This window comes from Pleurodeles waltl, chromosome 3_1 (assembly GCF_031143425.1).
Source record: "Pleurodeles waltl isolate 20211129_DDA chromosome 3_1, aPleWal1.hap1.20221129, whole genome shotgun sequence".
Lineage (NCBI taxonomy): Eukaryota > Metazoa > Chordata > Amphibia > Caudata > Salamandridae > Pleurodeles > Pleurodeles waltl.
In genome coordinates, this window is record NC_090440.1 from 291,308,240 (window position 1) to 291,332,835 (window position 24,596).

At 47.6% G+C, this 24,596-nt stretch overlaps 1 protein-coding gene across 4 annotated transcripts in view; it reads left to right on the plus strand.

The window, feature by feature from the left end:
- Nucleotides 1-24,596, plus strand: part of CCPG1 (cell cycle progression 1) — a 135,031-nt gene that overhangs the window by 89,026 nt on the left and 21,409 nt on the right. For all 4 annotated transcript variants that reach the window (XM_069222433.1, XM_069222431.1, XM_069222434.1 and 1 more), the window contains one exon: nucleotides 22,147-22,268. In XM_069222433.1, the coding sequence (XP_069078534.1) occupies nucleotides 22,147-22,268 (122 nt within the window). The remainder of the gene's footprint in view (nucleotides 1-22,146; nucleotides 22,269-24,596) is intronic.

The following is a 24,596-nucleotide window of genomic DNA, read 5'->3' on the forward strand; positions in this document are numbered from 1 at the left end:
TCCACTCTAATGGACCTGGAGTTTATAGGGACACCTCTGCTCATGCAGGGGTGTCCTCACAAACAGGTACCTGTACCCCACCCTCTGGGCTAGGAGGGTGATTTACATTGATCTGAAGCAGTGACCTGTAATGAAAGGGCGCATGCACTTTTTCACGCAGGCTGCAATGGCAGACCTGCAGACATATTTTGCACGGGCCCCCATGGGTGGCATAATACATGCTGCCATGAACCCCTGGTGCCCCAGTGCCCTGGGTACCCAAGTACAGTATACCAGGGACTTACATGGGGGCACCAGTATGCCAATTCTCGGGTGTGAAAAGTCCTAAACAACCAAATTTACAGGGAAAGAGCACTATCACTGGGGTCCTGGTTAGCAGGAGCCCAGTGAAAACAGTGAAAACATACTGAGAGCAGGAACAAAAAGTGAAGGTAACCCTACCAAAAAGAGGGTACTTTCCCACAGTTAGAGCTCATTAATATTGTGACAAATTATCTGGAATAAAGTGAGGCAAGGGGTCTTGTATCATTCAAAGGATTGTGCCCCAGCTTGTTCAGGGTTTGTCAGCGGTCACCTTTGCAAAACGTAGAGCTTTCAAACCGATCCACGAATATTTATACTCAAAAAACATTAAATACCCTTAGTGTAATCACTTTGTTTGGATACCTTCAGTATGCCTGTGCATCCTTCGAGGGGGACAAGACATAGGCCCTCATTATGAAATTGGCAGCAAATGCCGCCTACCGCCACGGCGATGGCCACCAACATACCATCGCCGTGGCTACCGACCATCCATGCCATTATGACTGTAGCCGGAATTCTGCCAGAAGGCTGGTGGAATTCCGGCGATGGGCATGGCAGCGGACAGCAGTAAGGTGGCGCTGCTGCCAGCAGCAGCAGCACGCCAGCAAAACACCGCCTACCGTATCATGTTCCATGGTACGGCCAATACGGCCTGGCGGTGTTTTGCTGGCGGATGCCGCTGCTGGCAGCAGCGCTGCGTCCCGTCTCCTGCCGGAACACCCCCCTGCAAGCAGGTAAGTTGGGTTCTCGGACAGGAGAGGAGGGTGGAGTGTGTTGTGGGGGTGTGTGTGACTGTCTCTGAATGCGTGTGTGCATGCGTGTGTGTACGTGCATGTTGTGTCATGTGCTTGCGTGTGTGCCTGGATGTATGTTTGAGTTTTGAAGTGAGTGTGTATGTATGTATGTATGTATGTATGTGTGTATGTATGTATGCATGCGTGGGTGAATGTGTTTATGCGTGTGTGTATGGGTGTGTATGTATGTGCGTGTATGTGTGTATATGTGAGGAAGGGAGTTGGGAGAAGGGGGGGGGGGGGGAAGCTTGCAGGGGAGGCCCCTATCAGTGCCAGGCAAGCAAAGGCCTACTGCCATGGTTTCCATGGCGGTACAGAAACCACGGAAACCATGGCGGTGGGTGGGGTCAAAATGCCATGGGCAGCCTAGTGACGGCCACCGGGCTGGAGACTAAAGTCTAAAGCCCTGCGTTCGTTACCGCCAATGTCATAATAGTGGAGGTAGGTACCACCAGCCTGTTGGCGGTAATACCTCCACTATAGCACCGACCGCCGGGGTCGTAATGACCCCCATAGTCTCCTGAATAGGTCCCTTTTCTAACCAGTCAGAAAATTATGCCTTAGATCAAGAGATTGTCATCTCACAGTCACACAATTCCAAAATCACGAAAGACAAAGACAAAGTCCTGTAGAATCTATATCAAACTTGTAGTGGCATGAACCTCTGCCTTCAAGAACAGTGAAGCTAGCTAGGTAAACTGTAAAGCCTGACCTCAGTATCGTTTGATGATAATACAAGAGAGGTGATATGGGTATAATATATTTCCATGCAAACATGGCATTTCATCACAAATTTAGAAAGAGTTAAGAATGTGAAAAAGAAGTTAACCAAATCAAAACAATGAGAATCAGAAGTTAACCAACTCTAAACATTTCTCTAAACACTTCTCAGTTTGGGTATGCAGCATGTGTTTATCTTGTTGAGATAGTGAGAGCTGAAGCTTCGGTGGATTGAACCTTCCCCTCTTCACTATCAGCTGTTCTTGGACCCTGTGGATCTTTAAGGTTAATCTATATTACGCAAGACACTAGACGTCACAACACATGACAATTACATTGAAAGTAGTCCTATGTAATGTTAGGGGTTTAAACTACCCAGTCAAATGGATAAGCATCCTCAGGGAAGTGAGAGAGATTGCATCCGACATCTGCTGCATAGAAGAGACGCACCTCTTGTGGGAATACTCAAAAAGGACATACTACAGGCACTTTGTCCCCTGCAATATTAGACCTCTAATCAAAAGAAAGCAGCATAGGTGGGAATTTTACTGAGTGAACACAGGCATTTTAAAGAAATCTGAGTGAAACAAGGCAAAGTAGAAATGTGGATAGTGCTAAATGTCCTGTGGGAGGCCCAAACTATATCCATTGCTCCCAATTAGGGTCAAGACACTTTGTGCACCAGTTTTGGACTGCCTTGATGGTGCATTGGTTAATTATTGGCGGTGAATTAAATTAGATGATGAACGTCTGTTCATCACCTAAGGGTTACAGGGTTACCCCCTAGCTATCACCATGGGGCAGGGTAGTATCCGAAGATCTTGGCCTAGTAGACCTATGGAGGTGCTGCCACCCTCTAACCATTGACTACTCTTATTTCTCAGCAGCACATAATACCGTTGCATGATTAGAGTATATCTTGTTTGATAGGCGACTCCTTAACCTGGTTACATCAGCTGAGCAAAGTTTGCAGACTCTGTTGGACCATGATCTGGTTGCAGGTACTTTAAATTGACTTGCGGTTGATGTAGGAGAAGTGGCGAAGGCTACTGAAGATGAAACAACTTTGTTACAAGTTTCAACAGTTTTTGCCATGGTAAGACGATCTCCAGATATATCGCTCATAATGTTACTGGGAGCTTGAGTGAAATAGTGATCTGAAAAAGCCCTCTAGTTGCAGATTCCTTACCTTAGAATTTTCCCCAGGCATCACACTGGATCCGAAGATTTTTCTTCGAGCAGTACCCTTGCGCATTGTCAGATGTGACTGATCCGCACCTTATGTGCTTATGGTGCCTGGAGCACCACCACGACCCGAAGTCGTGTTCCGAGTGCAGGGCCATGAACCCAACAGCTTTGAGGGAACCATTGCTTAAGCTCATGGCGGCCTGGTACTCAACTCCGCATTGCTCCCTGTCCCGTTCGAGAGGAAGGTCACAAGACCGCTAACGGAGTTACCACCACTTTGTCGTCCCACTCCAAGTCCGTGGGACACTCTGTTCACAAGAAGAAGAATTCGAAGAAGGCCAAATGTTCTTCGACTTTGCCCCGTCACTCGTAAGACGCGATGCAGGAAGAGCGTTGTCGCACTAGGCCTCTGTGTGCAGAGCCTACTTCTGTGCTGGCTCTGCACCTTCCAGAGTTTCTGGGAGCCAGAGCCAACCCTGCATAGCCGAGAGAGTTTTATGAGGCCATGTGCCTCATTTTTGGACAGACTGAACTCCCCATTCCCCTCCCCGTTCCACCTCCCTCTGCTCTCCCCCCTACCGTGGCTATGGCAAAGGGAGCTTCAAATTCCTTGGTGGTCAGAAGGGCGGCTGAGGTCCTCGGATTCGAGCTTCCTTCTGTGGCAGTCAGGGCTAACCTCCTTCCAGAGGTGCTTACGCCTGGGGCTTCCACCTCGGAACTAGTTACCCTTTATGAAGCCCTCACTGATGTCCTACCCAGCACAGGGGCTCCTGTGAATAGGACAATCTCCCCCCACCATCAGCCTGCACCGAACGACCCTAAATTCCTGTCCCAACCCCCCACCCCTGAGAGCCTTGTCATTCAGGCTTCTAACTCATCTGGTGCATTCTCATCCACCCTTCCGGATCGGGAATCAAAAATATTGGATCAGCTTGGGAAGAAGATGTTTTCTTCCTCCAGTATGGCATTACTGTCTGTGAACACTGCATGTCTCTTGGCAGCTATACCTCTACCTAATGGAATACAGGTGCACAGGTTTTGCCGCAGGTTCTCGAGGAGGACCGAACCTTCATTTCCCAAGCAGTTGCTGATGGGAGGGTTGCAGCTCAGTTCACGCTACGTTGTGGGCTGGGCACGACTGACTCACTGGGTAAATCGATTGCGCCAAATGTGGCTTTAGGGTGTCACGCCTGGTTGAGGACGTCTGGCTTTTTGGGGGATGCCCAACAGTCTCTCATGGACATGCCCTTCGATGGCACCCATCTCTTTGAAGACCAAGCGGACTCCGTTCCCGAGTGTTTGAAGGAGTCCCGGGCTACGGCTCAATCCATTGGCCTCACAGTCGTTCCTCACCCTCCACAGTCCACTTTTCGACTCTCTCGTGCCCATTGAAGGGGCTCCCTCCTGCGTCCTTTCCCTGCCAGACACCGAGCTTTTCATGCTGCATAGCCACTGCGTGGCCACGGAATCCCACAGGCTCATTAATCAGAGAGCCAGAGATCTGCCCAGTCCACCCTTGCTTCTGCTGCAGCCTCCAAAGCCTCCTAGTCAGTTGCACCATCCCGGACCATTTGGAGGCAGGATCTGCCATCACCTCCCCCACTGGGAATCCATCACGACGGACTGGTGGGTTTTGCAAGTAGTCTGAAGAGGCTACTACTTCCCCTTCGAGACTACACCTCCGACCATGCCACTGTCTTACAACCATTTACCGGAGGATCATTTGACACTTCTCCGTGAGGAAGTTGCAGTTCTCTTGGTCAAGGGACCATAGAGAGGGTCCTTGTGCCAGAAGTAGATTGTGGTTGTTATTCCCACGACTTTTTGGTGTACAAGAAGGACAAGGGCCTTTGCCCTATCCTAGACCTCTGGGCCCTCAATATTTTCCTCAGGAAGGAGAAGTTCAAAATGCTCAACCTTGGTTCAGGCCCTGTCTGCCTTGGACCTGGAGACTGGATGGGAGCGTTGGACTTGCAAGACATCTACTTCCTTAGACACGTCCTGCCTGCCACAGACGCTACTTGCGATTCGTAGTAGATCACAAGCAGTTTCAATTTACTGTGTGTCCCTTCAGACTTACTAGCACCCCTCATGTGTTCACGAGTGATGGCAGTGGTTGCAGCTCATCTGCGCAGGTTAGGGGTTTTAGACTTCCCTTATCTCAACGACTGTCTTTTGAAGGCGAGCACGCCCCAGACTGTCGTCTCCCATCTTCAGTCTACGGCAAACCTCCTACATTAGCTGTTGTTCACTATAAACATGCCGAAGTCACACCTGAATCCCTCTCAGGCTCTTTCTTTCATTGGAGCTACTATGAACTTATTCTCCCCAAAAGCGAGTCCAGGATATTCCGAATATGATACCGATGTTTCAGCATTTATCCTGGTTTTCGGTGAGAATGACTTTGAGGCTGCTCGGCCTCATGGCATCCTCCTGGTGACACATGCTAGATGGCATATGCAGGCTCTGCAGTGTGACCTGAAGTTCCAGTGGGTGCAGCATCAGGGAAACCTCTCTGACATGGTCCAGATCTCAAAGTGAACTTTGCAAGATCTGCAGTGGTGGCTTTCCAATCAAGATTGGGTCAACGGCAGATCCTTCTCCCTTTCTCAACCAGACACATGCGTCACTCATGGGATGGGATGACCATGTGGGAGAGGCCGAGATCAGAGGACTTTGGTCTCCAGTGGAGCCCGGGCTCCACATCAGTGTTTTCGAGATCTGGATGATCAGGCTTGCATTTAGAACATTCCTTCTCTCTCTGAAAGGGAAAGTGGGGCATTTTCATGGACAAAACCTCTGCTATGTGGTACTTCCCAAGCAGGGCAGAGTGGGGTCGTCGACCTTTTGTCTAGTGGCTCTGCGCCTTTGGATGGGGCTGGAACACCAGAGCATATCCCTGTTGATTCAACATCTGGCGAGGTCTCTGAACACCAGAGCAGACAAACTCAGCTGTTGAAGCATAGTCGATCATGAATGGCGTCTCCATCCGGAGGTGATGTAATGTCTTTTTCAGCAATGGGGAGAGCCTTGGTTAGATCTGTTCGCCTTCGCAGAGAACCAGCAATGTCAGCTGTTTTGCCCGCTGGGGTTATAAAGGCAGCACTCGCTCGGCGATGCTTTTCATCTCGAGTGGTACACTCTTCAACATTTTGGTAGAATGGGATGATCGCTGGGTTACAGATAGCTCGAGTTTTGCATTTTGTTTGGTGTATTTAGTATGGTTTGGAATACTAAGGTGCCCGTTGGATTTAGGTGAATTATAGGTTGTAGGTCATGATTTGTTTTTTAATTATAAATGTAGTATTCGGTTATTGTTGTTGTGCAACTTATTGAGGCATTTTCGTCTCCATGTGAGGGCAGCGCACAGTTTTGTTACTTAGGTGCCTGTCATTTACGGGCGAAGGGTGGAATATAGTCTGCTCTTTGTTTCTTTACTTTGAACCCGTTGTCAGTTATTCTATTTAAGTACTTCCGTCTTTACGTGACGGTAGCGCAAAGCTCGTCTGGGCACTCCCACATTATTGTGACATTAGCGTACTCGCGGTCTGTTTGCAATCGAGAGATTTCTTCATAACCAGGTAAGTGTGTCATGGGGTTTTAGTTACCGGATGATTGACTATATACTAGATTACAAAATTTGATGTTGTATCTTGTTCATGCCCACAGCTTTGGACTCCTCTTGGATTCGGACATTGTTTGATATTGCGTTTTCTGTCGGAGGACCATTATTTACATGTCATTCGCCACTCAATTCAAGGTTATATTTTGATTCCTACCATTTGTTGTCAGTAGATTACACGTGTGGTTTGAAGTCGTATCGACAAGGTGAAATGTTATTAAGTTTTTTTGGTATGATATTATAGTATGTTGGACAAGGTGGTTTGTCATTAGAACTTTTGTACATGGTTACACTGGGTTTTTGGCACTGGAGTTGTCATGATACAATTAGGATTGCTCATGTTATCGCGGAGGTCCGTAGAAATGCCCCTTTCAGGGCTATTTAGGGTCTCTCTCATGGGTGGGTCCTCCAAGTCAGCTTGCAAGATTCCAGCAGGACTCCTCTGCAACCTCCACTTTGACTTCTGGCTACTGCGTCTGGATCCTCCAGGAACCAACATTGCTGCTAACTTGGAAGAAAACTCTTCTGCAACTTTGTTTCTCTGGCTCCTGTCACCTTTGCAACATTTCCCTGGCTGTGCATCTTCAGAAGACTGTAACTCTTCAGCCTGCACAAGAAGAAGAAGGAATCTCCCTTGGGTTGAAGGCATCACTCCCATTCATCCGTGGCAACACTTTTGCCAGCCACGGCCGGGCCGCCACTCCGAGTATCGGAGCGCCGCCCTTACCGCGGCCTGCATTTTTGTATTTCTTTGACAGCGCGTTTTAGGAAGCACAATTCGTGATCCCTCTCGCGCCGCCTTTATAGCCTGTCTCCCTGACAGATCTTCTTTCTCTACCTGGTTGAGGGGGGTACTCCTCTTCTTCTTTTTTTTCTCTTTTTTCTTACTTTTCTCTGTTCACTTCGCCTTTTCTTTCTTCTGGTCTCCATGTGGTCTTTTTGTTCTTTTTTTCCCAGCATGCTCTTTTCTTTTATACTGCTACCTTTTTCGTATTCTTTTCTATTGGCCTTTCCCAATCCAAGATCGTGTCGCTCTCTCTCTTCCTGTTTTGTCACTTTCTGTCTCCTGGTATATAAGTCATTCAGTCCTGGTCTTCTTTGCGTTGCAAACACTTCCGTTTGGTGGTGATCCTCGCTCCCGTTTCGTTGTACTTTTCTCCAGTTCCTGCTGCTTTTGATTGAGATTTTCAATGTTCCCTTTTTCCCCTTTTTCCTTTTTTTTTCTCCTTTTTTCCCTTTTTTGTCCCCTTTTTCCTTTTTTCTTCTTCCTTTTTTGTCTCCCTTTTTCCCCCCTTTTTCCCTCCTTCTTCCCACCTTTTTCCCCCTTTTATCCCTTTTTGTTTTTTCCTCTTTTTCAGAAGTTCCTGTGTAGAGGTTTTTCCCACATTTTGTTTTTTTTTTCCTCTGGGACTCCTTCTGGAGGGTACGGTCTGCTTAGGCGTTCCCTGTCAAGCAGCATTGTGACTTCTAGGAAGGGTCTCCCTTATCTTGGTCAGTCCAGAACCAGCAGAAGACCGGGTGCTCTTTCAAGTTCCTCAGCCAAAGGTGAGAAGCATTGTGCAGACCGTGACAGTACCTGGCTGCAACGACAACTGGCTGTGTGGGTCTCCCCTCATTCTGAGTGGCATGGATCCTACATCACGGGGGGATCGACCGGAGTAGTCCCCTTGGTCCTCTCTACTAGCTGTCGCAGTTTGGTGGTGGTAAGTCCTTTCCACCCCACGCAAGACAGTACCCCCATGCACCGCATCCTTTGCAGCTGCCAAGGCTTGTTTGCTTCACTTCCAAGGGGAACTTCAGGCAACGTGGCAGCCCAGCCTCCAGCACTCCCTCATGCAACGCCCGGGCATCTGCGTGGTCCTCCTGAGACGTGGGAGCCTCTTCCTTGGTACTGCGTGGGCTGATCCAGCAACTCCTGTGTCCCTGTCCTGTGGGACACCTGTGGGTGTTGTCTCTGCCCCTGTGAGCCTTGTGCGACGCGGAGGTTCCTCTGTGACTCCCCCTCCTGGGTAGATTCCTACTGGACTTTGCTGGTTCCCGGCAGCACCTCTTTACCTCTAACCGCGAGTTTGCCTTTGCCAAGGCTTGTTGGTGGAAATCCTTCACTGACACCCATCAGCAAATCCAGCTTCCAGCGTTGAACACTTCTTGCACTCATCAGGAACTCTTCTCCGGCTTCTTGGCTGCAGTGCTGACCTGTCTTCCTTCCATGTTGACCAACTCCAATAAGTACTTCTGGGTGGGTAGTATTCTCCTACTCCTCCTGGACTCCACCGATACTTCTGGACTTGGTCCCCTCTCTCCACAGGTATTCCTCTTCTGTAATCCACTGCTGGTTTTCCTGCAGTCTTCTCTGGGTGTCTTCTTTTTCTTATTTTCCTCCTTTTGGGTGGTTTGGGAAAAATCCAGTGTTTTACTCCTGCATTCCTGGTCGCTGGGGGGTACTGTGTTACTTACCTCTGTGGTTTTGTAGTACTCCCAGCTCCCCTCTACATATTTTACTTACCTAGGTGGAGGTACCTTATTCGCATTCCATTTTTTTTGTATGTGGTTTGTGCTCCCCCCAAGGGTCACTATTGGTTATTGCTATTTGCTCTGTTTTCTAACCCTTTCTATGCTTGTTTCTGATTACTAGTGCCTATATTTAGTTTATTACTTACCTCCTAAGGGTAGGTTACCTTTTCTAGTATTTTGTGGTGATTTGTCCAGAAATAAAGTACCTTTATGTAGGAAGATGGCTCTCTATATGCTATATCAAAATGAGATATAGTATGCTGGGAGTCCAGGGGTTCCCCAGCGGCTTAACAGAGGCTGAAGTAGATAATACTAATGCTTTCTTCTGTGGTAGTGTGGTCGAGCAGTTATCAGAGGGCAGTGCAAAGCATTTTGTTGTGCACACACAGACAATAGAAGAAGCACACACACTCGATGACAACTCCATACCAATGGCTTTTATGTAGCAAAAATATATTTTCTTAATTTATTTTTAGAACCACAAGATTCAAGTTTAAGAAAAGCACTTCAATAGTTTCATATTTCACATATGTATCAGTAGCACTTTGTTTGAAATCGTTAAGTTATACAGTTTTTGAAATATTGGCAATTATCCGTTTTAAAAGACGACACTGCAATTTTCATAAACAGTTCCTGGGGGGAAGAAAAGTTAGATCGATTTGCAGGTAGGTACAACACTTACAGTTCCAGTCTCCGGGGGTTAGGGAGTCTACAGGTCGGGCTCAAGTTAACCCCAAACACCCACCATCCGCAACACGGGCCAGCCGGGTGCACCTGGCAGGGGTGGTCACTCCTCCCTGTTTTCCTTCATTTTCCCGCTGGATTTGCCGCCAAAAGTGGGGCTTTGCCCGGGGGCGGGCAGTTCCACTAGCTGGAGTGCCCTGGGGCACTATAAACCGAGGCTTGAGCCTTTGAGGCTCACCGCCAGGTGTTACAGTTCCTGTAGAGGGGGAGGTGTGAAGCACCTCCACCCAGGACAGGCTTTGTTTCTGACCACAGAGAGCACAATGGCTCTCACCCCGTGTGGTCAGAAACTTGTCTGAAAGGGGCAGGCTGGTACAGACCAGTCAGTCCTACACTAGCAGTTTGGCTAACATACAGGGGGCATCTCTAAGATGCCCCCTATGTGCATTTTTTTCAATAAATCCCACACTAGAATCAATGGGGGTTTATTGTGCTGAGACGTTTGATATCAAACCTCCTAGTATTCAGTGGAGCCATTATGGAGCTGTGGAGTTCATAATGACAAACTCCCAAACCATATACTCAATATGGCTACACTGCACTTACAATGTCTAAGAATGGTCTTAGACGCAGTAGGGGCATTTTGCTTATGCAGCTATGCCCTTACCTGTGGCATAGTGCACCCTGCCTTAGGGCTGTAAGGCCTGCTAGAGGGGTGTCTTACGTATGCCACAGGGAGTGGTTTGTGGGCATGGTACCCTGAGAATGTTGACTTTGCAGCTTGTGTGTGCTGGTGGGGAGAAAACAGCAAAGGCAGTGTACATGTGCTTGGTGAGGGATCCCCTAGGGTGGCATAATACATGCTGCAGCCCTTAGGGACCTTCCCTGGTCACAGGGCCCTTGCTACCATGGGTACCTTTTACAAGGAACTTAACTGTGCGCCAATTGAGGAAACAAAGGTACAGATTTGTGGAAAGAACAGTGGTGCTGGGGCATGGTTAGCAGGATCCCAGTACACTTACAATCAAAGTTGGCATCAACTCTAGGCAAAAAGTGTGTGGGGGGGGGTAACCATGCCAACAGTGGCACTTTCCTACACTTTATTTTCGTACAACTGAGTGTTTTCATTCATGTGTGTAAGTGCTGTGTGACTACAGTGGTATTGCATGAGCTTTGCATATCTCCTAGATAAGCCTTGGCTGCTCATCCACAGCTATCTCTAGAGAGCTTGGTTTCTAGACACTGCCTACACTTCACTAAGAGGGGGATACCTGGACCTGGTATAAGGTGTAAGTACCACAGGTACCCAGCACACACCAGGCCAGCTTCCTACATTGGTGATGCAGCGGTGGAATAAACAGTTGCAAATGCCTTACCACTCTGTCACATGGTACTTTCCACAAGAAAGACCACTTACTAGCTAGGGATACACATACACCTACTGTCCGGATATAGTCTCTGGGTTTTGCGTAAGAGAGGGGTCTAGGCATAGCCCTTACTCCAAACTTCTGTAAGAGAGACTGGAAGTTAGGCAGGTTAGGCACACCCACACCACTCTAACATGTCTTCAGTATCTAGCACATCTCAGAACATGGGCTCTCACTATGAGGACCTCACCTTTCAGGAACTGAAGAAAGAGTGTAAGATAAGGAAACTGAAGACATGGAGAAACCCTAATAAGAGTCTGCGCCTAGGACTTCTCCAGGATGACCAGGATCAAGCTGGTAGCCAGGAGGAGAGGGTGGAGGATATAGATTCTAACCCCACCCAGTGTTTGAAAGAGAGGAGCTGGACTCTGAGGAGTGTCAGGAGGGTCCCACAGAGGATCACAGGGTCTCTAGTAAACCCTAGTGTAGCTGGGAGCACTACAGGTAGTGCCAAAGGTGGCCATGTTAGTAGGACTCCCTTTGTACCCAGGGGACTAGTTCAGAGGGTTAGTAAGCCTAGGGGACAGATCCTGATCCTGCCACCCTCATGTCACCTCAGTATCTGAGGGGACACATCGCTTAACTCCAGCAGAGGATTCTCTAGGTAGGGAGCTCAGGAAACTGAGGCTGGAGGAGGCCAAGCTGAGGCTGCAGCAGCAACAGCAAGCCCAAGATGCCTTGGCAGTAGAGAGAGGGAGCGAGAAAGGCAGGGATTGGGGTTAGCACCCCATGGTGGCAGCAGCTTTGGTTTCAGGGAACGTAGGGTCAGGGAGGACGTTTTTGATTCTAGAAACCTTAGCAAGGTTGTTCCCCCATACAAGGTGGGGGATGACATCCAGAATTGGTTTGTTGCTCTGGAGACGGCCTGTAAAGTTCAGAAGGTCCCCCAGAGACAGTAGGCTCCTCTGTGGGTGGGACTAAAACCTCTTCCTCCTCTCTATATGTTAAAAATCCTTGGTGCTATGTGTGCAGAAATAAATGCCATAGGCCAGGAGACAGCTCTTGTCCTGGAAAAGGCTCTGAGCCTTCCACCACCTCTACATCCACTTCCACTCCTAGTTCCCCTAGTAGTAGTAATATTGGTGGGACTACTGGCAATAGTCAGCCCAAAAGTGTAGTTGGGTTCACATATGGGGCCATAGTGGAATGTGGAGTAGGTGTAGAGGCCCCTAAGACAGTTTGTCTCCCAGGGTGGCACTGGCCTTGCCACCCTAGCTGATTGTCCCCTTAACATGGATAAGTACAAGCAGCACATTCAGGTAAATGGTGTTGAGGCTGAGGCCTTCAGGGACCTGGTGCCAGTGTCACTATAGTTACTGAAAGGTTTGTGTCACCTGCACAACACCTACTTGGTCAGAAGTACCAAATCACTGATGTGAACAACTCCACTCAGTTTCTCCCCTTAGCTGTAGTACACTTTAGCTGGGGTGGAGTTACTGGTCCTAAACAGGTGGTAATCTCTCCTCACCTACCTGAGTGTGTCCTAGGAAATGACCTGGAGACCTTCGATTGGGCTGAGGTAGAGTTCTTGCCCATGCAGCCATGCTGGGCATCCCCAAACGTTTGCACCCTTTAGTCTCCAAACAGACGAAAGAGCAAAGTAGGGAAGGAGCCCTGGAGCTTGAAATAATAGCCCAGGACACTCCTAAAAACACAGGCCTACAGGATTTCAAATTATCTCATGTCCACCCTCCCACTAATTATCCCATTCCTCTGGGGGAGGATACCACCCCCAGGGTGGAGCCTGTGCCACAGGAGCCAAAAGCTGCCGCAGCTGAGTTCCCAGAGGTAAAAGTACCCCTGTCTTAGAAAACTTGGAGCAGCCCTCCTGCCCTACCAGAGAAACTTTGGTGCAGCAACCCTGCACCACCCCTGACACCGCAGGACAGCAAACCTGTCCTTTTGTAGAGCCTTTAGGACAGCAACCCTGTTCTGCTCTACCCCAGGTAGGACAGCAACCCTTTTATAAGGCGAGACCGTCGCACTCATCCTCCTAGACCTCTCCGCAGCCTTTGACACCATCTGCCACCACACACTCCGCACACGCCTCCACAACATAGGAATTTGCCACCAAGCCTTAGACTGGCTCACCTCCTTCCTCACCGACCGGACCCAGAGAGTCCGCCTTCCACCCTTCCATTCCAACACTACAAAGATCAACAGCGGAGGCCCCTAGGGGTCCTCCCTCTGCCCCACACTCTTCAACATCTACATGATCCCCCTAGCTAACATCCTCCGAGCGCACGGAATCACTATCCTCTCCTATGCATATGACACCCACCTCATCCTCTCCCTCACCGGCAACCCCACCACCGCCAAAACCAAACTACACGCCGCTCTCCTCGACACCGCCAACTGGATGACCACTAACCACCTCAAGCTCAACTCAAACAAAACCGAGATCATCATCTTCGGCCCCAACAAAACCACATGGGACGACTCCTGGTGGCCCACCGCCCTAGGCCCCGCACCCACCCCGCAAACCACGCATGCAACCTCGGCATCATCCTCGATCCCTCCCTCTCCATGACACAGCAAATCAATGGTCTAACCTCCTCCTGCTTCAACACACTCCGCACTCTAAAAAAATCCTTCAAATGGATTCCCCCAGAAACCAGAAAGACAGTCACCCACGCACTCATCAGCAGCAGACTGGACTACGGTAATGCCCTCTACGCCGGCACCACACTCAAACTCAAACGCAAACTCCAGAGAATCCAGAACACAGCCGCTCGCCTCGTCCTTGGCCTCCCCCGCCACAAACAAATCTCACCACACCTCAAATATCTTCATTGGCTCCCCATAGACAAGAGAATCTCATTCAAGATCCTCATCCACGCACTCAAATCCCTCCACAACACCGGCCCAACCTACCTCAATGAAAGAGTTAACTTCCACACGCAACCTCCGATCAGCCGACCTCGCCCTAGCCACAGTACCCGCATCCAACGCACCACCACAGGAGGCAGGTCTTTCTCCTACCTCGCCCCCAAAACCTGGAACTCCCTCCCCACCGACCTCCGCAAAACCAAGGACCTACTGGTCTTCAGAAAGAAGCTCAAGACACGGTTGTTCGATCAGTGACCCTCCCTGCTCCCAACCCCTTACCCCCCCACCCCAGTTTCCCCTCCCCCAGCGCCTTGAGACCCTCACGGGTGAGTAGCGCGCTCTACAAATATTTTGTTTGATTTGATTGATTGATTGATAGCCCTGCTAAAAGAGCGCCCCATGTCTAGCTTTACAACCCTTAGGACAGCAACCTTGTCCTAACATAGTTATCCTGCCCTGCTCTATCACTTTTTGCACACCTTAAAATAGGGAATCACAGGGTTCACAGTGTAAATGTACTTCAGGTAGAAGTAACCAAACAGGGTGGTTCACCTTCCCACAGGGAAGGAGCCACATAGTGGATGATAAAGGGAGTAACCACTCTACTGCAGAGCTACTCTCCACTTATCACCACTTAGACAATACAGTCTCAACTGGCCGAGGTTACCCTTATTGTCCTTCGTTTGGGGGGCCGGTTGTGTAGGAAAGTGGCCTCTTTCTAGCTTGGTTACCCCCACTTGTTGCCTGTTTGTCAGTGTGTTTGACTGTGTTCATTGGGATCCTGCTAACCAGCACCCCAGTGACTGTGCTCTCTCCTCTAAATTTGGTTGCTAGTTACTTTTTCTTCCCACAACTGGCATAATCGTCCCCCCCCTCTCTCCCCCCCCCCCCCCCCCATGAAAGTCCCTACTATATGGTACCTAGGTACCCAGGGCATTGGGGCTCCAGGGGATCCCTGTGGACTGCAGCAGTTATTCTGCCACCCATAGGGAGCCCTTGCAACAGGTTCTGCAGATCTGCCATGGTGGTCTGCGTGAAACAGGTGCATGCACCCGTTTTCACTACAGGTCACTGCACCAGGTCACTATAAGTCACCTCTATGGTAGGCCCTCTCAGCCCAGAGGGCAAGATGCAGGGACCTGTGTGTGAGGACACCCCTTCAGTAGCAGAGGTGCCCCCACAAACTCCAGATCCATTTTCCTGGACTTTGTGAGTGTGGGGACGCCATTTTACGTGTGACCTGGACAATAGGTCACTACCTATGTCCAGCTATATAATGGTAACTCCGATCCTGGGCATGTTTGGTATCAAACAGGTCAGAATCATACCCCAATACTGTTGCAGGTATTGGAAGTATGATTCCATGCACTCTGGGGGCTCCTTAGAGGACCTCCAGCATTGCTACCACCAGTCTTACAGGGTTTTCTGGGCAGCCCGGCTGCTGCCACCCCTCAGACAGGTTTCTGCCCTCCTGTTGCTTGATGTGATCAAACCCAAGAAGGCAGAACAAAGGATTTCCTTTGGGAGAGGGAGGTAACACCCTCTCCCTTTGGAAATAAGTGTGACAGGCTTGAGAGGGGTAGCCTCACCAAGCCCCTGGTTTGCTTTGAAGGCCTCTGTGCATAAACCAGCCCACACCGGCTCAGGGACCCCGGTCCCTTCTCTGGCGTAAAACTGAACAATGGAAAGGGGAGTGACCACTCCCCTGTCCATCACCACCCCAGGGGTGGTGCCCAGAGCTCCTCCAGAGGGTCCCTGGGTTCTGCCTTCTTGTTTCCAAGGTTGGCAGGGAACTCTGGGAGCATCTGAGTGGTGGGGCCAGACAGGTGATGTCAGAGCCCCCTCCTGATAGGCTCTTACCTGGTTAGGTGACCAATCCCCCTTTCGGGGCTATTCAGGGTCTCTCTCTTGGGTGGGTCCTCAGATTCGGCTTGAAGGTTTCCAGCAGGACTCCTCTGCAACCTCTGCTTCGACTTCTGCCCACTGGAACCGCGACTGGACCCTCCAGGAACTGACAAACGCTGCTACTATGAAGAAGACTCTTCTGCAACTTTGTTTCCACGTCTCCTGCCAGCTTTGCAACATTTCCCCCACCGTACATCCTCAGAAGATTGCAACTCTTCAGTCTGCACAAGAAGAAGGAGGAATCTCCCTTGGACTGAAGGAAACACTTCCCTGCAACCGCAGGCACCTACAGCAAGCGACGACCGGCTGTGTGGCTCTCCTCTCATCTTCAGCTGCGTGGATCCTGCATGACAGGTGGTGGTCTGGAGTAGTCCTCTTGGTCCTCTCTGCCAGCTGTCCAACTTTGGTAGAGATAAGCCTTTGCCTACCCACGCAGGACAGTACACCCCATGTACCGCATCCCTTGCAGCTGCCACGGCTATTTTGGATCTCCTCCAAGGGATCGTCAGGCAATGTGTAGCTGCAGCCCCCAGCACTCCGTCCTGCACAGCACAGCCTCCTGCATGGTTCTCCTGCGGCGTGGGATCCCCTTTTGTAGTGCTGTGTGGGCTTCTTCTGCGACTCCTGTGGGACTGCTCTGGGTGCTGCCTCTGCTCCCGTGGACTCTGCAATGCTGAGGGTCCCCTGTGACTCCCTCTCCTGGGTTGAGTCTTCCTGGGCCTTTCTGGTCCCCGGCAGCATCTCTTTTCCACTAACCGCAAGTTTGCCTTTGCCAAGGCTTGTTGGTGGAATTCCTACACCAACACCCATCTGCAATCTTCCTTCCAGTGTGGGTCACCTTCTGCATCCTTCAGGAACTCTTCTCCGGCTCCAGGGCTGCAGTGTAGTGCAGCAACTACAGCTTTGTGGGTAGTAGCTCCTACTCCTCTTGGACTCCACTGTGAGTCTTGGACTTGGTCCCCTCTCTCCACAGGTCTTCTTTCTTTCAGAATCCACCACTGGTTTTCTTGCAGTCTTGACTGGGTGTCTTCTTTCTCTTTTTTTCCTTCCTTTTGGGTGGTTTGTGGGAAAACCTGTAATTTACTCCTACTTTCCTGGTCACTGGGGTGTACTGTGTTACTTACCTCTGTGGTTTTCTAGTACTCCCAGCTCCCCTCTACATATTCCACTTACCTAGGTGGGGTTACCATGTTTGCATTCCATTTTTTTAGTATATGGTTTGTGCTCCCTCAGGGTCACTATTGGTTATTGCTATTTGCAATGTTTTCTAACCTTTTCTATGGCTATTTCTGACTGCTAGTCTATATATGTGGTGTATTACTTACCTCCTATTGGAGGGTTGCCCTTCTAGTAATTTGTGGTATTATGTTCCAGAAATAAAGTACCTTTATTTTTGTACGTTTTTTTTTCTTCTTTTTTTTTCTTCTCATGTGTGTAAGTGCTATATGACTACAGTGGTATTGCATGAGCTTTGCATGTCTCCTAGATAAGCCTTGGCTGCTCATCCACAGCTACCTCTAGAAAGCCTGGGTTCTAGACACTGCCTCCACTTCCCTAATAGGGGATACCTGGACCTGATATAAGGTGCAAGTACCTTAGGTACCCGCCACACACCAGGCCAGCTTCCTAATGTGCCCAAGATTCCTTTTTCACCTCAATGCGGAGATGCCGTGGTGAAAAGGATTCATCCTCCTCAGCCTAATAGGAAGCACCAATTTATGTCTGTAGGTTGTTCAAGCTTGTATGTTTAAAGTATTACCCCAATATAATCTTACTTTTCATTGAATTTTATTAATTAAATATGGCACAACCAGCGAACATTCTTGTTAATTGTAGCCAGACAGTAGATGCACATTTGATTGCTCCTCAATTGCGAGGGAGATGGTATCTTCGTGGTTGAGGCACAAGAAGCTTATAAAGGCAAAACTTTTTATTCCTGGGTTAATTTTTCTGCAGTTGATGCTAATACACAAACATTTTCTACATTACACTGAAGAAGCAGCACCAGCTCAATGTAGAGCTTATGAAGATTTATAAATATCATTAACATAACAGTTGGTTCTAAGGCGCCCTCCCACATGCATTACAAAATGAAAGACTAGGGCCCTTCTGTAACGATGCATCTACCCACCATATCCAAATTTAGGGCCATTACATAATCGCAAGTTACAAGGCCTGTATAACCATTTAGTTAGACTGTATTGACATCTAATGCAGTTTATGCATACATTAACTACTGCCCCAGCAAAGGCTGTTGAAGCTGGGCAGCCACAGTTAGCTGTCTCTGCTATTATCCCAGTTACTATTACTGCCATTATGGGTAAAATCCCCACCAAACAGGAGGAAATCACTTCTTGGATTGCAGAAAAAACAAACCAGCTTGAAGCAGTGTTTCCCATATGGGACCCCATGACAAAATTAGAATGCTCACTATGCGTCTTCCACTTGGAATGGTTTCCCCAGTTGAAGATTGCACTACATGGGGTACTTTATTTGCTGCCATCTATAGTAAAATACACAGCACCCCATCAAGTGCAGTTTTGCCTGAAGTGCTAAAACAGGTTCAAAATGAACAGAGGCCTCTCCTGCCCTGGAGTTGGGGATGAAATTAATTGGCGATTTTGCCACAGTATCATCAATGATTTGAAGTAATACTAAAGGGAGGCAGCATCCTTAGCGATACCCCCTAGCCTCTTGTTAGGGCCTCCTGTGAGGGCGGTGTGACTCCTGCAATGCCACATTCAACAATATCTGTTATCCTCAAATGGGTAAGAAGCCTGATGAGTGCAGATCTCACAGACTGATCTCACTCCTCAACCTAGACGTACAAATCTTTACTAAGATTGCCACTCTGTGCTTGCAGGATCTGATAGGAGAATTGGTCCATCCTGACCAGCTGGGTTTCATTTAGGAGCGCCAAACAAGTGACAACACAAAAATGATATTTGCTTGCTTGATGAAGGCAGCAAGGGACACAAACACTCTGTCCTGGTTACCCTGGACCCTTAATAAGCATTTGACAGGGTTCACTGGGCCTCATGGCTGACATGCTGCAGGCAATGTGGATAGGAGGAGGTTTCCAAAATAATTAATTTCTGGCTTTCATAGCCCCAGAGCTCGAATCTGAGTCAGTGCCCATCATACCTAGTGACTGTGCAGTGGGAAGGGTACCGGATAGGGATGCCCTCGTCATGTCTCTGTTTTTCCCTCATACTTCAACATCTGGCCCAACAGATTCAGTCTAAATCCCAAAACAAAGGGATCAAATTTGGCACCGAGACATACAACCTGGAAATGTTTGCCAACAACATTCTGCTCTCAGTGATGGACCCAGTAAATTGTCTCCCACATATTATGGCTAAATTTAAGCCCTACCAGCAGATACCTGGGTTTAACCTCAATGTTAGTAAATCCGAAATTCGCACTGGGTCAGCCCCTAAAGGATGCATCGGAGTGCTGCGGAGCATAACCCTGTTTAAATGGGCATTCTCAACTATCTCATATCTGGGCCTCACTTTAGCGAATACTCCAAGGAAAATGAGAGGTGAACATACAGCAATTACGAAGGATAGTGAAGTCTGTACTTAGTAGCTAGAAACATAAGACACTATCCCTCTAACGAAGTATTACTGCCCTTGAGTTTTGCATTCTTACAAAGATCCTTTACATATTCCAAATGTGCACCTTCACATTCCTAGAGCTTATATATACGTGCGCACCAGTCATTCTGCTCCTTTATCTAGAAGGGTAGGAAGCAGAAAATGGCTCAACACCAATGTTCTATACGGCCATAACAGGGAGGCCTGGGGTCCCCGAGTCGTCCAACTACCCTGCTGCAACCCACCTGCATGTTTTTTTTTCCCCAAGAGGATTGTCCTACAGGATTGGGTCTGTCACCCGGTTAAAAAAAGAGACTAACTGTCTTTGCTTTGCCCTTTACACCAGTCTGGGGGAATACCAAGTTTACACCCAGCCTGATTAGACTTAATTACCAATAATGGGTAGAGTAAGGCTGCAAAGCCCCGAGAGAGATGTTTGATCATGATGGTGTTAACACGTTTGAACATGTGAAAGTCGGGGTTGATTTTTCCAGAACCCGGCCGGCTCTAGGGCGCACCGGGTGCTGACTTTGGGAGGGGCGCCGTGTTTGCAAGTATATTATAATTTTAAAAGCTCCTGCTGCAGCATTCCTTACCTCCATCAAGTTTCAGGCAACAATAACAATGTCAAGATAACGCTGGTGTTTAATGTTCTGCCTGAAGAGAGTTTGGAGTTTTCATTAGTGGAAGTATTAAGGTAGCAAGGTGGTTAAAATGCCTCCTGCAAAGAAGATGTACCATGCAGAGCACAAAGTGCATGTATGCAGATAGGTCATTGGGTTACTGCTTTTGCCAGAGAATTCATTTTGTTACTTACAGTTTATAAGCTGAAATCCTAATATAGAATAGTAAGCTACCAACTGTCATCAAAGAACTGCATGCATTCTATAAGGTATAAATTAAACTGTTATTATCTTTTCCTCAGCCTTTCATTATCCTAATAATGCAAAAAGGGTTCATTTGTGTATAAATTAATTCTTAGTGTTAAAGAGAACCTCCAAACATGGGGTTACATTTTAAATTCTGAGTTTCTGCTTTTACAGACCAAGCACTCAAACTATACTGCCCACCAGGATGAATGACGTGATCTTTTAGTGCTTTGTCTTTTGTAACATTTCGTATACACTAATTTACGCACTTATGATTGATTGTCTCTATGTAAGTGCGATATAAAGTGTTCTGACACCCTACACTGGAACGGGTGGCACTACAAAACTAATCAAATGCATCTGAGACAGATTAGTTATGGAGACTTGAGGGGCACTGTTAAAGGGTGGTAGTGAGGGAATCCGTGGCGAAGGTGGTCATTGGGGAACACCAACAAGCATTGTCGCACAGGGTGCCCCCAGCACTAAGGCCGGCCCTGTTCCCGAATCAGAGCGCTACATATGTATGTAGCAAAACCATTAGCTCTATGACCGCATATCACCATTCGAGAGATACTTACTGACCTTTATGGAAGATCAGCATGCTACTTTTTCTATTTTACAATTTGCTCAGTTCTGGACATGAATCCCAACGCTGATGGGGAAGGGAACTCCAAATATCTCTATGGGCCAGATGTAGTAAAGGGTTTTACCCATTCTGTGTCTATGGGAAAATGTGTTCGTACATATGGCCCTATGAGAAGCAATGCGATGATAGTCTCATCTACATGAACAAATTTGCCACTCAAGCAGGCAGTAGGTCAGCTATGCAAAAAAATAATTTAAAGGTGGCACTACACCCCCCGACAAGGTTAGCTCGGATGAGTCATCGGGTGGTGCGGGTTGCTGGAGAGGATGTCAGGAAGATGAGTCTTTGACACACATCCGTTGGTCCTGCTCTCTGATACATCTTTTATGGATCCTCGCCACAATTGAGGAAATAACCGGTTTGGTATTTGTGAGTTTGGCCTTTGTGCAATGTCCTGATGTAAGTGCTGTTTCTGGGAATAGATATGGATGGAATGCAGAAAGGCAGTGGGTTTTGTCCAAATTCTGTTGGAGCGATTTCACTACTTTTTTCCTGTTAGCTTAGCTAGAAAAGCAAAATGGCAATAGAGCGAAAATGAGTTAAAGTGTTGGCATCCAGATTAGTTGTTTTCAGAAGTTGAATTACCCAGCATTCCTTCAGGGAGCAGGGAACAGTGCTGGAAAATAGACATATATTTTTTAAAGACTCTGGCAGGAGCAGGCTTCGGCACAGTCGGTATGTGATACATTAGAACTTTTACCCATTTTGCTGCAGACCCCCCCAAACATAGTTTAGTGGTTATTTTTACTCCAGTACAGAGTGCTATGGCATCTATCGTATGTAAGCATTCATTTGTTATATTACCCATATATTTGACCACTGATGAAATTGATCTGTATTCTATTTCATCAGTTCTTCGCCCATACATAGCACAGTTAAGCTTTTTATTTACATTTTGTCACTTTGTTTGTGAAAGGAACCATATATACAGCTGCTTTATTGATAGTAACGATTCACAAAGCTGTGATGTTCTTATTATTTTTAAATTGACTGTACCCTACGGTTTTAGGATGTGTAAAGTACTTAAGATCCTTTTTACTTCATAGGAACCATCCAAATACGAGAACATCAGAAGTATGTTGAAAAGGTCCTTGAAGAGGAATTAAATGATATGAAGGACGACCTCTATCAGTGTCAAAAAGAACAAGAATCCTCCGGAGATCTGAAAGTAAGTGGTGCAGTCACTTACACTCTCCGTATTTTAAGACGATCGTTGTGCTGCTGATATTCCACAAGTTATTTTGTTTTATAATACTAAAGGCAATATTCCAACAAAGGAAGTACATTGATTCAACAAAAATGGATGCCTGCTATCTGATTTTGTAGTTTATTAACTTTTTCAAAACTATGACATGTTTAATTATTAAAACAGGGTGTAATAAAAAAAAAATCAAAGTGCACAAAGGTGATTTATAACTAATGGAGACGTTTCTTTTCATGTTTAATAGTTAGACAAAAAACACGTTTCTAACTTAACCTGTCACCAGGCTTAAAAACTTTAAATACTGAATAATTTTCGATGTAGTCAGTTTCTTTGTTGAAACTAAAACTATATATTGGAACTCTAGAACAGATATGTTTTTGCAGTATTCCATAGCTTTTCATGTCCTCAGTCCACTTCTGGTGACACATTTTCTTTTCTGTTGAACACTATGGCTCATGAGCACCCATTAAAGTTTTCTTTAATCAGTGGCACTGATTCTCCGTAATAGTAATCTAATGCATAATTCTTCCTGAAGGTTACTTATTTTTTAATTTTCTTAAAGTTCCAGATTGGATCCAAAATATTATTCACCGAAGGTTTCAATTAAAGCTAGGTGGCCCTGCTACAGCATTGCCTCTTGAAATAATGTCTTAAGTTCATCAAGGCAGCACCTGTTAATATGATACGTGACCCTTATTTGCGTGCATCACAGACACGAGTCTTGATCTGCTTATTGTTTTTATGATGATATTATCGCTGGTTTTTCACATGTTTTGCACCTCGGAGCTCGTCGCCACCAAGGTCATTGAATTGTTTATGATGTCTAAAGTTTAACAGACAGATGCTTGTGTACACCCCATTAAACCCTCCCAAACCTGCCCCCTCGCCTCTATTTAAGGTTTGATTAGAAGGATCCCACTTAGATTAAATACTTGCTTAATGCACCCAAAAGTTGTCAGAAATAAGGATGTTAAGCCTTTTATATTTTTGTATTTACTTTCCTTTTTTATTTTTAAAGGAAGGCGTCTAAATCATGGTCTCCTTCCTGGAGCTAGCTGGGGTCTTACAGTTTATCTGAAGAGTAGGTTTCCACTTGACACTCCAAGAAAAGGCAACCCAAAAAGAAGTCCTTTTCTTCATACAGAAAATGCACCTCTGATAAAGGGCGCCTATGGCGTGGGCACTGCTCTCCCGTTCTAATGGACACTCTCAACCAATTCCTAGTTTAGGAAAGTAGTATTACATTAGTTCTTCTTCATGGATTCTTCATTATGTTTAATTAACCCTAAATAATTCCATCTATGGGTGGTATTCTGGATTTTTTTTTTTAAAGGTGATTAAAAGAACTATTAAGTTATGCTAAAAAAAAAAATAAGATGTCAACAAGTTCTTTTTATATGTTTGTTTTAAAACAAACGTACGAATATCATCTTCCCATACCAATCATTCATTAGGAAAATTACAGTTGAGTTGAGATCACATAGAAAAGCTTTGCTGGCTATTTTGGTTATTTTAACACATAAAGTGAAAGAATGCCATAGTTCTACAGAATCACATACATGAAAATCTGTGATTATTTGTGATGACTGTGACACAGGGAGTCGTCAAAGAATGCCCCCTCCCCTGGGTCCTATGGTGCTGGCCCCCCAATCACCCACTGACCCACCCTCATTCCCTGTATAGTTGGACCCCATTCCCTGTGTGGCTGACCACCCACTCACCCCCTATTTCATGTGTCGCTGCCAACGTCCCTGCCCCCCCCCCCACCTCCTTTCATGGTCCCTGCCCCCCATCCCCTTCCCTGTGTCGCCGGCCACCCCTCCACCCACCCCTACCCTGTCACACTGGTAATCCCTCCACCCACCCACCCCCTTCCTTGTGCCGCTGATACCCCCCACCCACCCCTGCCCCCCATGTGTCCCTGTACCCCCACCTGCCCCTGTCTGGCTGACACCTCACCCAACCACCTCTATCCAACCTTGTCTGGCTGGCCAATGTCCCTCTGGCTGGCCCAACCCCTACCCACCCACCCCTTTTCCTGTCTGGCTGGAACCCACCCACCCCTTTTCCTGTCTGTCTAGAAACCCCCTGTCCCTGTCTGGTAGACCCCCACCATCTCCTGTCCCTGTTTGGTAGGCAACCACCCCTACCCACCCCTTTCCCTGTCTGGTAGGCAACCACACCTACCCACCCCTTTTCCTCTCTGGCTGGCCCACACCCAATCATCCCTACCCAACCCCTGTCCCTGTATGGCTGGCACACCACCCAACCACCCCTGTCCCTGTCTGGCTT